This window comes from Penicillium bovifimosum (genome assembly GCF_028826915.1).
Source record: "Penicillium bovifimosum strain IBT 22155 chromosome Unknown utg000002l_segment0_segment0, whole genome shotgun sequence".
In the NCBI taxonomy this organism is placed as follows: domain Eukaryota; kingdom Fungi; phylum Ascomycota; class Eurotiomycetes; order Eurotiales; family Aspergillaceae; genus Penicillium; species Penicillium bovifimosum.
Genome location: NW_026622711.1, coordinates 2,580,157 through 2,596,326, shown reverse-complemented (window position 1 = coordinate 2,596,326; position 16,170 = coordinate 2,580,157). Strand labels below are relative to the sequence as shown.

The following is a 16,170-nucleotide window of genomic DNA, read 5'->3' as shown; positions in this document are numbered from 1 at the left end:
CCTGTAGTAGGAAGTACAGGGTGGGGAGGAGGAGGAGGGGTACTTACTTCGCGCTAGTTACTGCGAGATCTATCGCCAGTTGACATTCGCCGCGTCACGACTCAGGATACATGTGCTGCTTGGGTAGCTGCAGGCGCGTCCGCAATTCCGCGAAGTCTCTGTTGAGAGAGATCCAATAGAATCAGCCCATGTGAATTTCCGTAGACCCGTGCTTGTCGATCCTCGACCAGAGTGTGTTAAGTTGCGGGGCTTGTTTTTTTCCTTTTTCCTTCTTCCTTTGCAAAAGGGCGGTCGACCCTTCCCCTCGGGTTCAAATCGAAGGAACAGCAGACAATGCATGTACAAAGTATGTACGAAGTATATTGAAGTGGAAGTGCCTTACAACAAGGAGAGCGCCTTGATCCGTGGCGTTTTTGGTCTTGAGGGATCTTGTTGACGTGATACTGTGACTTCACCGATATGAAGATCACTGTCCAGTTACCAGATTCGACGCGTTTTCCTCTTCAACTTGACCAGTAGAAATCGTTTGGTGGTTCAGCACCCCTTTTCCTTCCCTTTTCAAACTGTGGAGGTGCAGTATCAACACGATTCATGTTGATCTCTGAGAAGCAAAACCGAGAGCCCCACGTGAATGCCAAGACCAACCTGTAACACGCGACAGCACTGGAGACGATCCTTAATTAAACCTTGACGTTGAAGAGATCGCAATGATATTTATCTGTTCTTTTCGCTTTTCGGACGCACATCCTACTTGGGTGTAGTTCAAGGCTGTGTAGTTGTAGAATTTATGTCATCTTCTGGGGTTTTTTTCCTCTACTTCGACTCCCCCCAAACGTTTTCTCTCTTATCCGGTTTAATGATACCGAAGGGAAATGACACAAAAGTGTCCACGCTGCTCCACTCCTTCCACCGTTTTTGGTCGGGAAAACGTGGGTGTGGGCGAGATAAATGAGGCTAGATAGAAATAAGCTAGTTAGTTACCAGTGTAAAAATCAGTATTAACAAAAAAGAATAGCATGTTAGAGTCTATGTTGTTCGTACATACTGCGTAGTACTGTGTAGACCAAAGGAAGAAAAAATCGGTTGGAAACAATACGATGGAGAAGACAAAGAAACAAGATCGAATCTAAGTAAATACATATGCGACGTGGACCCTGAATCTGTTTTTAGAACCAATCAAACCAATGGTTCGTTTCGGTTGATTAGAATGGAAAAATTATGGAAGATATGGAATCGTGGAATCGTGGAATTCCCTTCCAGAACCTTGGAAGCAATATCTAACTCTCCTTCGAGAAGCCCTCAAAGTTTCTGGAGATCAACCTTCTAAATGTCCAGACACAGAAGGTTCTCCATGAATGGACCCCCAGAAATCAACCCTATTGGCTCTAGAGGCCGACCTAAACTCAGAAGTTGAAGGGAACCTCAATTGATCAATGATTGACAGGTAATTCCAGTTGGCCCTAAGCCTATTACACTTTCAAACATCCACATCTTCCCCACTGTTGTCAGTACTCCCAGACCATGGTTCTCGTTTGAAGAAACGGGTCTATAGTACGCAATCAGGGGTATTCCACTATGAAGAAAAGATTATGTTTCACATTTTCACTACAGTGTATGTCTACCAGCCTACTCCAACCAGGAACCAAAGCTCTATGAAGAGGTAGTTAGGGCATGAAGGGAACTTGTCCGGCCCCTGATCATCCATTGACAATGGTAGCTAGATTTAGGCCAAGTTCATCCGTCTTAGTCCTAGTTGGTAGGAGAGCCACCGCGTTCCACGTATGCGATATACATAAAGAGAAAATTCAATTATTAGAAATTCAAAAACAAAACCCTCAACTAAAAAAAAAACTAAAAAAAAACTCATTGGGGGGCGTTTCACCCCGCGATTAGCTTCTCTCTGTAGGACTATACCTACCATCTAGGATCGGCTCTTCTCTCCTGCACACTGTTCACTTCATATTCGCTCCTTTGAACTCCCTAATTTCTCCTTTTTCTTATCTTCCTCTCTTATTCATTTCGATTCATCTACCTAGGGTGTCTTCTCTCATCTCAAACTGGGCCACGATAAACTGCTAGACCCTATGCCCGTCTAATCAACAATTCCCCCACGGACACTCTAATATCTACAATAATCTTTGATTAATTCGAAAATACTCGACTCCGCATCTGAACACCTGACTCGGAACGCAATCTATCCTCGACTATTGAAACATCGCCACTTCACCTTGAGAGACGCGGGCCCAATCACACTCCCAACATCCTCTGAAACGCGCAATATCAGACCCGGACCAGCGTGGCGCATACGGATTAGAACGTGAGGATTGGAACGTCATCATCTATAGAACAATCCCGGGTCATCTTTACCAACTGCAGTATCTGTATGGCCTTGCGGGTTCGCGTCGCATCAGCCACTGATCAAGCTTCGGGTGTTCTCAGCTTGCAAAGCGTCCCTTCCACCTCTCCGAGAAATTTAATGCGACTTCGACCAAAACATCGACAAATTCATGCTCGTGTGAGCTATGCCCGCAGCTGTCGACGATATGGCCTCAATGAGTTCACAAAGCACCATGGACGCGAATGATAAGAAGCGCAATAAGTTAGGATATCATCGAACCTCCGTCGCATGTGGTCAGTCACGAATCCCACACATCCAATTTACTCTCGCGCTCCCTTTACGATCATCCCCGCTATGAGCAGGAAAACGTGATAGACGCAAAACCTAAAAATGACCCCTTTCGGGAGTGGGGTTTTGCATGTGATCATCTTACTTATACATTCACAGTACATTGTCGACGACGAAAGATTCGATGTCTGGTAGCGCCAGATGATACGGAAGGACGATGTGAGAATTGCATTCGATTGCGAAAGGATTGTCAGTTTTTCCCGGTGGACCAACAACCGCCGATTGAAAAGAAATCACGACCAAGCTCAAGACTCGAAACTCCTTCCACTGAGCGCTCTAATACCACGCCGATTACCTCCTCTCCGACTGGTTTGATGCCCGATACGTCCGAGGCTTTCTATACATACCAGGCCATGCCAATGAACACTTCTGCCGCCCCGGACATGCCGAATTACAACATCGGAATGGTGCAAAATGGCATGAGTTTACCGCCAGGTAGGTTTCACTTTACCTAAAGGACTTGACTTTCTCGCATTATAACCGAGGCGCATTCGCTGACTGGATAAAACCTAAACAGATCGACCTATGGGACCAGGAGACTTTGCCGGGCATCAACCAATGGACACAGGAGTTGCATGGGACGAATTTACGACAATAGCAGATCCACAACTTTTGAATACAATGGCAACCGCAAAGAGCCAGATGATGAACATGGCGCCCAACGTATGGAATCCCAACAATATGCCCTCAGCACTACCCTCCAGCCTACCACCCCCTTCACCGATATCCGCCGCATCCTCGATGGGAGGCCCGGCACAGCCCATGGGCCAAACACCGGCATACGCCATGCAGCCGGACGGAACGGTCTGGCAAGTCCCGCCACCACCGCCGCCACCGCGAACCATGAGCTACCCGGGACAAGACATGGGCTCTTCATATCCTAATCAGTTCCACCCTCAAATGGCGCCGGAGCTCAAGCGCAGAATGACAACTCCCGCACAACCGCTGTCTGCTACGAATACAATGGGCTCCCCAGATGCACCTGAGATGCAGACGGGATCGGTCTCATATCCGCCAGGCATGAACTACACGCAATGGCAGGATATGAGCGCTATGTCTGGGATGGGCGTTGTGCCTTACCCCATGTACGCTGCTGATGCACTTCCGCAACATCCTTACCCTACGAATCCTCCGCCGATGGGACATCCTGGGCCACCGTCACGGTCACCGAATTGATGAAGCTCCTTTTTTGAGCTCTTCATCTTGTACCCTTCGCTTGACCCATCTCCTGATCTTGGGATTTATTTTATTTTTTTATTTTCGGATTCACTCATCACGTTTGCACATTTCTAGACCGCTTGTTTTATTTCTAATACCCCGCGGGACATACATATTCTATGCCCCCTTCCCAATTGGCATTTCACTTTCGAACACTTTCACCTCATCCTCATATGCCGTGGCAGGTCTGCTTTACAGCTGATCATTAGCGGGCGCAAGGGCTTTCTGGTGGCATTTTCAATCATCATTCATCATTTATTGTGTTTTTCCCCTCTCTTCTCCGTGGCATATGACATATGTAGCCGCGCCTCTTGATTCTCCCTCCACCTGTCTCGCCGGGGACTTCCTCAAGTCTCCGATCTCCTGTCTGCCATATACCATAGACTCTCGTTACTTCTTTCCCGTTAACCTTCTACAGGATTGATTCATGCTTTTACACTAGATATCTGGTTCACTTCTCACGTCATTTTGTGCTGTTAGTCGATGAGGCTGTGCATGGGGATGTGTGCCATGTTACAAAGTCCAGACTAGATCGAATCAGAAAATCGGATGCCACAATTGGAGACTGTCAGTCTTGCAATCAGTCATCGCCCGGTATACTATTGAGCCTTGACCGCCTTACTTCATTCATCTGCAGTTAGAATAGACTCATCTGGGCAACGCACAGTCTGAGACTACGCAGCCCATCCTACAAACGACCGGATTTCACTGGAGGTACTGGCGAATATTGCACAATCCATGTCGTCATACATTCACTTCTTTACGAGGAATGTTTTCTATATAAACTCAGCCAATCAATACCATGGCTGAGCCAATAGGTTCCAAAGTTTATCCTAGCTATATGATGAGTCTCCCGCTTGCTGAAGTATGCATGCGGCGTGTGTGGGTAGCACACTCTTGATTTGTCACAGACTACATACATAAGGTTGTAAGTAGGTAGTTGTACAAAGCCGGTATAAAAGTAACTAATCCCTCGTACAAATTACTGCATTCCAACTTGCTTGCATTGAGCAGTTCGAGCAGAGGCTGCGTTAGATGTGGCTGTGCATGGCTAGCATGCAGAGAAGTGCAAATGTGGGGGGTTTTGAACTTTGGCCTGCACGAACAATCCGAGACTCGATTGGCCAGTAACTCTGTCTGTGTCGGGAGCTGGTTCTGTGTCCGTACTGTGTAACTCCTGTGTCCGGAACTCTAGACCTCAAGCCTCGACAGGGCTCGATTCTCTGTGGAGTGTCTGGAAAAGCCGATGTATGTAAGACTTGGGGGTTTGCGAGCGCTTTTATGGTTTGGAAGACGATGTATATCCCTCATGTGTTGCAGCCAGACTTCAGAGATAAGTAGTGGTCCTCGCATGAGGTTGTGACAACAGAAAACTCTGTACGGAGTACGGAGTACAGATAGGCAGATAGATAAAGACAGAACAGAAGACGCTGATCCCTGCAATCACTACCTGCCAATGCGACTTGATAGGTACTCGCACGGTATAATGTGTAAGAGATTGAAGAGATAAAGAAGTTCTTCTCTCGTGAGATTGACTTGCGAATCCTCCCTTACGGGATCTACAGATGGCGTCAACGATTTGATAACTGAGGATTGCGCCAATAGATGGATCATTCCCGTATCTGCTCAGGATGTATTCGGGCCTCTTGAGGGCCAGCCACCTCTCGAACAGGGTCTTTATCACGTAGATCCAACCCTGTCAAGAGCTAGCAGATAAGATTCAATCGACCACTCAAGGTTACGGGATCCGCATTGGAGGATCGCCCGGAGAACCGGTGGAAGAGAACTCTGGGGTTGAAATCTGGAGATAGGAGAGTCAAAATGCGATGGCTGTGTAGGTGATAGGTCCAATGATAGCCTTTGATCCTTCTGCAGGGGGCGTGCGTCAGCGATCTTATCTCTCTCTGTGCACCTCCAGCTTGGATGTCTTGGGCCGTGATATCGGCATTGGCATTTTCTTCTCAGATACCAGTCAGCGCATAATCTGGCCCCCGAAATAGCGTGTTATCGAGACGTCACGATAGATAACCACACGGCTGACGAGGTGTCATATTCTTGGGTATACAAATGTATATATAGGGCACATTGTCCCTGACCTTTCCCCTTGACTGCACCTTGACTTCGAGGTCAATTTGGTTCACCCCAAGAGAGCGGACCACTGATCTGGTTTTGTGAACTTACGCAGTATTTTCAGTGTCAGTTTCTTGCCTCCACGCTCTTCACACTGGGCAATGCCCGTTCATATGGACTCAGTCAAATGCATCGACCTGCTATATGATTTCCCATGTAACCGCAAGAACCGCACAGAAAAGGAAGAAAAAGACCTACCCGTTCCATCCTCCACACTCTCCTACCCATCGGATCAGACCATGACAAAAGTACCAGTCAGATTGCCATGGCTGAATGTACAGACGCCACGGCGTATTCTGTGCCTCGACGGCAGTTGTTTGCCCAGCGCTGTCCCCCACGACGTACTCGTGGTTTTCCGGGTGCCTGAGACTGAGAGACTAGGGGATCATCTTCCCCCCACTCTCCATCTACATGACTAGGAATAACCCATGTCAATTTGTGCTAACAAAAAAAGAAAGATAAGGTCATTTCCCAGTTCCCACCGATCTGCAGTCTATCAGCACAAATGACCACGGTTAATTATCACATGAACATCTTATCAGCTCCTTATCAGCTCTTATCTTTCCCCGTGTTGCGGTGCCGTGGGGCCAAGACTAAGGGAGATGTCCACTCAAGATGCATCGATGTACATCATCCAAAATATCACGGAGTATATCGGTGGTTCCAGGTCCCATATGCGATTTGAGGACAGAATCGCATCCAATTTGGGTCTTGCGTGCCTGGTTGCCATGCTCCTGTCCCCACATGGTTGGAATTGGCTAGATTTCACCGGGGTCAATGAATAATCGAGAATGACTTGGGATGTTTGAAATCGGCGACGATTATGACGAAGTGTCCGGAATTTTGCCTAAACCCCGCCTAAATGTTGCGGTGGCGAAGAGCAAAAAGAGAAAGAAAGATGTCCACCACAAGCTTCCCCCGCGAAGGAGAAATCAGCCAGGGCCAACGACGTGTGTTGATTTGTGCTGGGCGTTGCCTCTCGGGCTTGGTACTTTGGCTTGGTACTTTACTCGTCTTGGGTGCGATGATCGGGGAAATCTTGTGACGGGCTGTGTCGTATATCGTTTGAATACGCGGGTGGTACGGTTTTCGGGTAAGATAGGGTTCTCTGGATGAGCCTCTCGGTGAGTCTTCACTCCGCTGCTTAGCCTCGAGAATCGAGATGCATATTAATTGCTTTTTTTTGTCGGAAGACGGAGTCCTCCGTCCCTTTTATGAACATGATTAGGAAGAAGTATCCGTTCACTTTGGTACTTATGGACAGTGAGCTTCAATACCTTTTTTTTTGTTGTTTTGTCCTTTCGGGTGCTTTTCCCCCGCCTTCTGCAATAGCAGAGGAAATAAGAAAGGAAGCCCCGTAGAACTTTCCTTATCTCCGTGGGCCCATCCATTGCTCGGCTTAATATGATTTAGTTACTGCCCCCACTGTGCTAGGGAGCTGGTCATAGTTCGATATCCCGTGATTGTCTGTACCTTGATTCTTTCTTTCAAGATTCCTGATTCTTCACAAGGAGCACCCCCGCAATTGTCTGATCGCCCCATAGAACAACATGATTCAGAACCATGAGCAGGATGTATGGCTGTTCTGGCTTGCATCTTATGTGTACGAGAGATCCTTTCGAACCGGGAGTTTGGAACTCCACCAGTAACGAACAGTACCCCACTTGGCCTGCAAGCGGACATCTTCCGGGGACGCTAAGAAGCATGATATGTTTAGGATTTATCCACCAGATGTTTTGGGTCTCTGCACCAACATCTGGCCCGGGTTTTCTTCAAAAAGCAACGTGGGAATTGGATAGTACCTGCGCTTGGACCGGGTGTCCCGCTTCACAGGTGCCCGGAAGAGATATGTACATTAGTTTCATACTTTAGCACGGAGCTTACCTCTCTCGGGCCGATGAGCTTGAGATGCCGGGTCCAACGCCAAAACAATACCAATGTCAGCCAATTGATAAATAGACGGGGCCGTGCGAGTATGCAAAGAAAAGGCAACGGCTTCTAGACTCGGGAATCCTCAGGTTGTATCTACATGTACCTATCTCTTGGCTACAATCCAATTACCTCTTGGCTACAGTTCAATTGGGAAAGAGGAAGTTCCAAGCACATAATAGAACGGGAGGAAAAGAAATACTCCGTATAGCTACTAAAATAAGAGTAACTACTCGGCTTTTCAATAGACGGGAGTGGCTTTTGAAGGTCAGTCAAGCGAAGCGCCGTGAATCGGTCATTTCATACGGTAGTTCATGTATTACCGGTACTTTTAAATTACGGTCAATCGGCAGCCTTTAGACGCCATATTAGGTATGCCTCTCTCCCTCATTTTTTGCCTTTTCTTTAGCCTCGATCTCTGTTCTTTTGTTTAAACGTCTAAAAGTGTTTGACAAAGTACAATTATTTGCATTCTAACTTGAGTTAGACAAGAAGATCCTCGTTGTCATTGGGTCGGCAGTAAACTCAACTGTCCTCCGTTTCCGTCACATCCCACACAATTTCCCTCTCCCCTCCACTCTTCATCTTTCATCTCTCTCATCACGCTTGATCCGCGTCTTTCTCATTTCTTCACAGGAGGATTTTCCCTCTTCCATCGAAAGATTTATCCTTTCGGGGCATGAGCGTTTGGAGGGTCTAGCCCCCCCCTCCACGTCTCATCAGGAAATCCCAAGAGGCGTCGAGGCTGGGCGGTGGTCCGCCCCCTCCCCAGAACGTGTGTTCCTCTCATCCCAGTCGTCAGCTTAATTATCTTATTACCATATATTATTATTATAAGATCTATCCGGGCTAATAGGCGTTTTGCGCTGACAGAGCAAGCCCCGGTCGTTGGCTGAATCCCGCCAATCGTCTCTCACCTGGCTGCATTTGATCATCAACTTCCGGCAAGGGTCCTCTCGTTTACGGCGGGTACGGGGGAATTTCAATTCCAACCCACCCTTTTTTGCCGTTCGTCCCCCCGCGATCGCCTTTATCTGAATCACCTTTCCCCCTCTCATCGAGTCCCTCTCCATCGGAGAATATGGAGGGGATACATCATGGAGGGCACGGGAGAACCGGCCCATCCCACCCTGCGGCTTTCCTCGGGTTCGACGTCGACTCTCATATGATGTCCGACGACTTCTCGTTTGAGTCATCCTTCAGTCCCTCCGGTTCCTCGAACGCCAATGATGGTGTTCTCGGCAATTCTATATTTCCTGAGTGGACAAACGGTGCACCGCCTGGCGACAGCACCGACGAGATGCAGAAGAAGGATCCGCTGGCCGCTCAGATTTGGAAACTCTATACCAGAACGAAATCTCAATTGCCCAACCAGGAGCGCATGGAAAATCTGACATGGCGGATGATGGCCATGAACTTGAAGCGCAAGGAACGGGAGCAGCAGGCTCGGTAAGCGACGCTCCTGCCGACCTCGAGGTATTTTTTTTAAACTGATTATCTGGCGTCCGAACAGTGCTTCGGAAACTTTGAGCCCGAAACCGAGCGGCATCGCGCAGATGCGCCTTTCCGACCAAGTATCGTCCACTGGTGCCGACGCTTCGCATGAAATGAAGCCGGATGATACTCCGGATCCAATGAATTTGGACGACTTCATCATTCCCTTTGATTCGCCGCCCGAGCATCCCTCACATCCCCCCGCCGACCGGCGCTTCACAGCTACGCCCACAGGTATTCCCATCAAATCGCGCAAAGACCATGCGACGACAGATTCTGCTGTAGCCGCCTCCTTCCCTCATCCACCCCAGGAACAACGAACAAACTCCGAATTTGGATACGTCCCTCGCAGGGTTCGCAAAACGAGCATCGATGAGCGGCAGTTTTTTGCCAGCCTTAATGTTCCGACTCGCAAGCGGCCGGCGGAGGCTTCGCCCCAGGTTCCCCCGGTGTCCAACGCCATGATGGCACAGCATTCGGAGCTGTCTGCGGCACTCCCGGATTACTCCCTCGATCATCCGCCCTCTGCCTTTTCTCTGACCGGCAACGGCACAGTGGGACCACGCAGGCCTCAGCTCCAACACTCACACTCGCACTCGCATTCTTCTGGGATTCCCTACGGGTTGGATACCTTCGGCCTTGGCGAAGAAGACCACGGCATTCAATCGGCCGGGTCTTATCAGCAGCATTTCCATTTCTCGCCTTCCGAATCTCCAATGACCGCCGGAAACCCTTTCTCGAATCTTTACTCTCAGACGCCACTCGCTTCCTCCCTCAACTCCACGGAGTTCTTCTCGCCCCCGCCTTCTGGCTACCAGTCTGCTGTGTCGACCCCGCAACCGATTTTTGAAGGAGAGCAATCGATGTTCTTCACTGACGCACCCTCCGCTGAATCTCACAGCCAGCGCCGCATTCCCAACTATCTCCAGCAGCGCCAGTCGAATCTGTCTGCTTCGTTGCAGCCACGCTATATGTACAACTTGCCCAATGGCGACTCTCAAATGGGGAACGCAGTGAGCGGACCGCCGACAACTCATGTGTCTGGATTTTCCGTGCCGCAACCGCAGCATATCAACCCGTCACATGTGCTCGGCTCTGGCGAGTTTTCCACTACAGCGCCTGCCAGCAGCATGTTCACATTTGGTGGAGACTCAGACAACGAGGATGACGATGGCAACTATGAACGTGGTGGCATTGCCATGCCAAATGACTTTGCCACCATGGACGAGTCTGGAGATATGAGCGCTGGTCTTCAGTGGGACGGAGGCTTCCCCGGGTCGGTGCAGTCGCTACCAGGCTATTCTGGTCAGCACCGCAAGCACGTCACGATTGGGTCTACAGACATCATGGATAGTTCATCCGAGTGGAATCAGGGAGGCTCTCTTGGCCGTACGCACGGATCCGCCGCTTCGGTGAGCGAGGTTCGGAACCGAGACCAGGATCCTCGTCGCTACGGCAAAGTTCCTCGCACGGCTTCGACTCCCAACGCTGCTGCACTACTGCGTCAGAGCTTGAATGGCTCGTCTAGTGGACCTCCGACAAACCACCCCTCTCCCAGCACTCCTCCCGAGTCCGGTCTTAGCAGTGCGGTGCCTTCTCGGCCAGGCAGTCCTGGCGGTTCGAAGAACGGAGATCCGAATGCCGGACCGACGACCTGCACCAACTGTTTCACCCAAACCACCCCTCTGTGGAGACGCAACCCGGAGGGTCAGCCTCTGTGCAATGCTTGCGGCCTGTTCTTGAAACTACACGGTGTTGTCCGGCCCTTGTCACTCAAGACTGATGTTATCAAGAAGCGAAACCGTAGCAGCGCCAACACCCTTGCTGTTGGTACTTCTCGGTCGTCTAAGAAATCTTCCCGCAAAAATTCCATTCAGCATGGTCCATCCTCATCAATTTCCTCCCGCATCAACACCTCCGAATCCCCACCCGCGATCTCTGGATCCAGCACCATGGGGAAACCCGGTGTCGTGGCTATTGCCGCTGCTCCGCCTAAATTAGGCCCTCCTGCTGGTGTCGCTCAGGCACGTGCCGGTGTGCAAGTGGCCCCTAGGAGGCAGCGCCGACTTGAAAAAGCGCCAACTGGATCCGATCCAGATGGAGACGACAGCCCCAGGTCCGCCGCCCCGGCAAGCCGATCCAAGGTTGTTCCCTTGGCTCCTGCGATGGCACCGCCTGCTGCCGCCAACCCTGCCAACCACAGTATTGCTGGTGGGCAGGGTGCCAGCCAGGAATGGGAGTGGTTGACTATGAGTCTGTAGTTGGCTTCCACCACATGATCTTCTTTCGCTTCCTGAACTTGTCCATGCGCGATGATGGCCTGCCACTCTAATTTCACGCTTTACAACGTACACGACTAATGTCCCCGGAGGTCGTGACTCCTTTATTCCTCTCATGTTCTTACTGATTATTATACGTCACGTGTGCTTTTTGTTGATTTGATTGATACAACCGCGTCTGTCCGGAGCCCGAGCTGCTTCTTTTCGTTCATATTTGATTTTTCTTTTCTTTTTCTTGTTTTTGCGGTTTAGCAGCTTGGAACCGGGCAGAAGTGCGCATCTCTCTCCTGTTTTATGTCTGTATTTTTTTTGATCTTATCCTATTCATCTTTTTTGGGGTTTTCTTGCGCTGCTGAGCAGGCTTTCATTAATGAATCTTGTCATCCTTGCGTGATTACTTTTAGACCTGGACTCCAATATGATTATGAATTTCTCAAACTATCTTTCACTTCCAGCAATTGTAGCTGGTATATCGACTCAAGGAATCTAAAGTGCCACCTGTTCCCCATGCTGAGACCGCTTGCTGAGAGAAGAGTGACATCACAACCATCTAGATCCCCGGACTGTAATCCGGGGTAGGCAATTCACGTCATGTCGACGAACCACGCAGTCAGCTACTTTTGTGCGCCACTCCAGAAGACTACAGATCTCAAATTGCTCATGCTATATTTGCCAAACTCAAATCTTAGTATAACTCATATATTGAACCAAGATCAAACCCATATCAAAATGAACGGAATGGCAGTATGACCTCCCTCCTCTCAGACAACATCGACATCAAAGCTAACTCGTGGACAACAGGGCCACTACGCAATGACAGACGGTGTGTTAATACGACTTTCCATCATCCATACAGTAACTAACCTACTCAAACTATCGCAGAGGGCTCTGAACAGTTTGTGACAAAGACAAATACCACAGACACAGTCAAGGGCCGGGTCCATGAGTCTGCCAGTCAAGCACGCGAGAAGCTCGCCGAACAGTTCCAACCAGGTGCGAATTTGCAATGAAGTTGTGCTTTTAGCGTGCTGGGAATGTGTATGATATCGGCTAACTAGATTGCGATGTTGTATGCTGCAGGAGATACGAAGACCACGACTCGTCGGATGTCGGATACGCCCGGTAATGTGTGGGAATTCGGTCAGGATGGTACAAGGGAAGAGCCGGATTATGGGCTCCGGAGGGATAAATCTTTGGTGCAGTCTGCGCAGGAGACGGTGGCTAAGGCGCTTGGGGGTGGATCTCGTGGTGAGTTTCGGAACTTGTTCTTGGGGAATTGTGCTGAGGCTCTTTCGAGGGATTGCTAATTAGTTTGTTAAGGGTCGAGTTGAGTGGTGTTCTTGGGAAGTTGGATTGGGATGTGTATGATAGATTGTTGAATAGAGTGTTGTTGAGGTGGTTCTGTCTCTATTAGGGCTATTAGGGTGGTCACTGCCAACTGGTCAGTGACCAGTCATTGGTAGACAGCTCTATCATAGACTATAGTAGGTGTAAGAGAATCACAACGTAAGAATTGATGACGCGGTGGTAGGGATATAGGTACAGTTATACAGTACGTATTCTGAGTAGCTCTTTCCACTATTTGCCACTGCCACTGCCAGCCGTTTCGTCCTTGGGGATGTCATAACATACTTCCACATTCGGGTGTTACTGCCTCAGGCACCAACTAATAAATCACGTGTGATAATCCGAGCGAAAAAAGATTATCACCGACAGCCGTGCATGTGCATCTTCAACATTCAATTGACATTACAGCCATGGGTTCCAGCTCAAAAAGGAAGAAGGAGAAACAAAAGGATTTCCAGGTTAGATCTAGCGACCAGTCATCTCTTCTGGCCATCCCACTAACCTCTACAGAAACCCAAACTCAGGGTTGGAAAAGCCAAAGCAAAGCCCGACAACTACACTGACACCAGTTTCAAATCGAAGTGTATGTCAACAGTCCCAGCTGCTTAACCAGTACCATGCTCACAAAGACTAGCAATTGTCCTCACACAACAATCCCTCCACCTCTCCGCCCCAACAGCAAATGCCACATTCACACACAACCTATCACTCCTCTCCGCCAAATCCGACAGCCAACGGCGCGACTCACTCGCCTATCTCACAACGACAATAGCCTCCCGTCCCGTAAACTCGCCTCTTCCGCAGCCAGTCAGCGTGATTCTCCCTTCCCTCCTCCCCCTCATCCTCGATGGAGCCACCAGCGTCCGAACCCAACTCCTCAAGCTCTTACGGACCCTGCCACCCGGCGACGTGCAGGACCACGTCTCCCAGCTCCTCCCCTACGTCCGCGCAGGCATGACCCATCTCGCAGCAGACATCCGCGTCTCCGCCGTCGAGATCCTATCATGGATGGTCGAGGCAGCAGGTGAAGCAACAGTCTCCTGCGCAGGAGGCTGGATCAAAACACTCAACTGCTTCCTGTCCGTACTGGGCTGGCACACGGAAGAATCATCCAAGTGGTCCGCAACCCGCGCCTCATTCGGCAAGTCCGGCAGCCAGGGCAAGCCCATGGTCAAAACGCTCGCAGCCTTAGCCCTGTTCTTGGATGCGGGGATCGGAAAGCCGGCCACGGGTGGTGTCGATAGCGAGATGTCTGATGGCGAGGAGAGTCCTGATTGGTCTTTCCCGCTTTGTCAGACTGCGCAGCATATGATTGCAGACTCGTCTACTCCATTTGCGTATCTGAATCTGTTTGGAAAGCCGCGCGACGAGGAAGGGGAAATGTACGAAACGAGGGAGGATCGGTACCGTGTTTTCACTGATCGCTTTCACCCGGCTGTGGAGCGGGGACTCAAGAGCGCTAGGGAGGAAGGCGGGGAGCTGGGTCGTGCTTCGTCCGGTGTGACGAAGGTGTTGAAGGATGCCATTGCTTATGGACCAGGCCCATGAATGGATTCAGCTATGAGTTATGAGCCAAATCAAAATCCATCTAGAATGGTACGCTGGCCTGTGTTGCAACCTGGGACCTCGGGGCTTCTATGGCGGTTGCCATGGATGGCAGAGAACCTCGGGGTTCGAGCTAGCCCGGAATCAATCCCACGGTTGTCTCTTGTCATACTGTTGGTCTCGCCCTGCTATATTGCAGTCGGCGCTGGGATAGACCTGTCAGCACGCCCGTCCACTAGGATGGTCATGGGCGTTGCGCTCTTGCAAGAGGGAACAGCGAGATACCTATAACAGGGATGGTTTGTCGCTTGTGCGGCTTGTGGTTGAGGTGGACACCCTCCGCTTGGAATATAATGCGTGTCTAGGTCCTATGGAGCTTGGGACGAGCCAAATCTACAAAGGAGGTTATGAACCTCCTCTTCCAAAGCTCAAAGCCCTTGCCAATGGGGTAGTCGTCAGAATACCGTAGGAATACTTATAGAAATACCGTGGTTATAAGAATACCGTAGTGATACCGGGGTCAGATTTGTATACCGTAGTGCTACGATATTTGAGTGAATACGGTATTCGAGATTTTCCCCTTCAAAAATGCAGAGTAAGGCCGAATACCGTATTCTCTCAGGATACTGCATCACTGCGGTACCTCAAACATGGGCGGGGCGACATGGTTGGGTTGTCGTTTGCATTTCGTTTGCATTTCGTTTGCATTTCGTTTGCATTCGCTTGAATTGCTGTCGTATTCCGAGTACTTTTTGAGCACCTATAACCTATCAGTACGCGGGAATGCAGAATATAACTTACTAAGTCGTCCACCAGGCGGCTAACATGGGCGAGCTGCGTATATATACCAGCTGTCGAGGAACCAAGGAGTAATTGTACGAGCCATTGGCCCTGCAGCGTGTAGAATGGGGTTTGATGCATTCACCATCGATGAAACGACTCATTGTCCCCCCGGTCTGCGGCTGCCCTCAGTGCTCTGCAGAGCTATCTTTCAGCTTCTACTTCGGCTTTGAGATGGATGTCAGTGCGAAAGATGCATCCCATGACTCAACGGTAGACATTTCACTTTGTCATAACTGATTGGAACCATTCCATGGCTGCTGTAGTTGGTCTCAATCGATTAGTAGACCCACCAGTCAACGCAGGACACTACACAATCGGGAATTATGGGATTGTGTAGTGTTGTAACGCAACCTTACGAAAGCACAATGACAATGTCAATGTGACATGACCCTCCAATGCGCTCGCCATAAATGATCTGTTCATGTCCAAGATAGCAAGCGCTTATGGCGTTCCAAGGCTGTCATATGCTCGCGTGATTAGTCGTGCCCTCCCTCTCAATGTATCTTCCCCTACTTATCTCTTTCTTCCTCTCGTTTCTTTTCTCTTTTCTCTCTTCTCTCCAGTCTTGTTGTTCTACCATAAGGAATCGATTAATTTCTGATAAACCTTCACCGCAACAACTGACCCCTCATCTCTCTTGGTAAGTATCCCGCCATCTCCTTTCATATCCTTCCATCTATTCGCATCACCCCGAGTGTG

General features: G+C 49.7%; 3 protein-coding genes across 3 annotated transcripts; all 3 read left to right on the top strand.

Moving 5' to 3' along the window:
• Window positions 1–2,522: 2,522 nt before the first annotated feature.
• N7515_002168 (putative C6 finger domain protein) lies at window positions 2,523–3,862 on the top strand (the record flags this gene model as incomplete). Its single annotated transcript, XM_056662912.1, has 3 exons — window positions 2,523–2,631; window positions 2,714–3,121; window positions 3,204–3,862. The coding sequence occupies 3 exons, from the start codon at window positions 2,523–2,525 to the stop codon at window positions 3,860–3,862; spliced, it is 1,176 nt and encodes a 391-aa protein (XP_056525025.1).
• A 5,182-nt stretch (window positions 3,863–9,044) lies between these two features.
• On the top strand, window positions 9,045–11,718 carry N7515_002167 (GATA-type transcription factor; the record flags this gene model as incomplete). The annotated part of the gene is made up of 2 exons (XM_056662911.1): window positions 9,045–9,412; window positions 9,477–11,718. 2 exons carry the CDS (start codon window positions 9,045–9,047, stop codon window positions 11,716–11,718), a joined length of 2,610 nt encoding a protein of 869 aa, XP_056525024.1.
• A 747-nt stretch (window positions 11,719–12,465) lies between these two features.
• Window positions 12,466–14,631, top strand: N7515_002166 (IPI1/TEX10 family protein; the record flags this gene model as incomplete). Its single annotated transcript, XM_056662910.1, has 7 exons — window positions 12,466–12,480; window positions 12,538–12,559; window positions 12,619–12,729; window positions 12,817–12,984; window positions 13,492–13,541; window positions 13,594–13,666; window positions 13,718–14,631. The coding sequence occupies 7 exons, from the start codon at window positions 12,466–12,468 to the stop codon at window positions 14,629–14,631; spliced, it is 1,353 nt and encodes a 450-aa protein (XP_056525023.1).
• Between the last annotated feature and the right edge of the window lie 1,539 nt (window positions 14,632–16,170).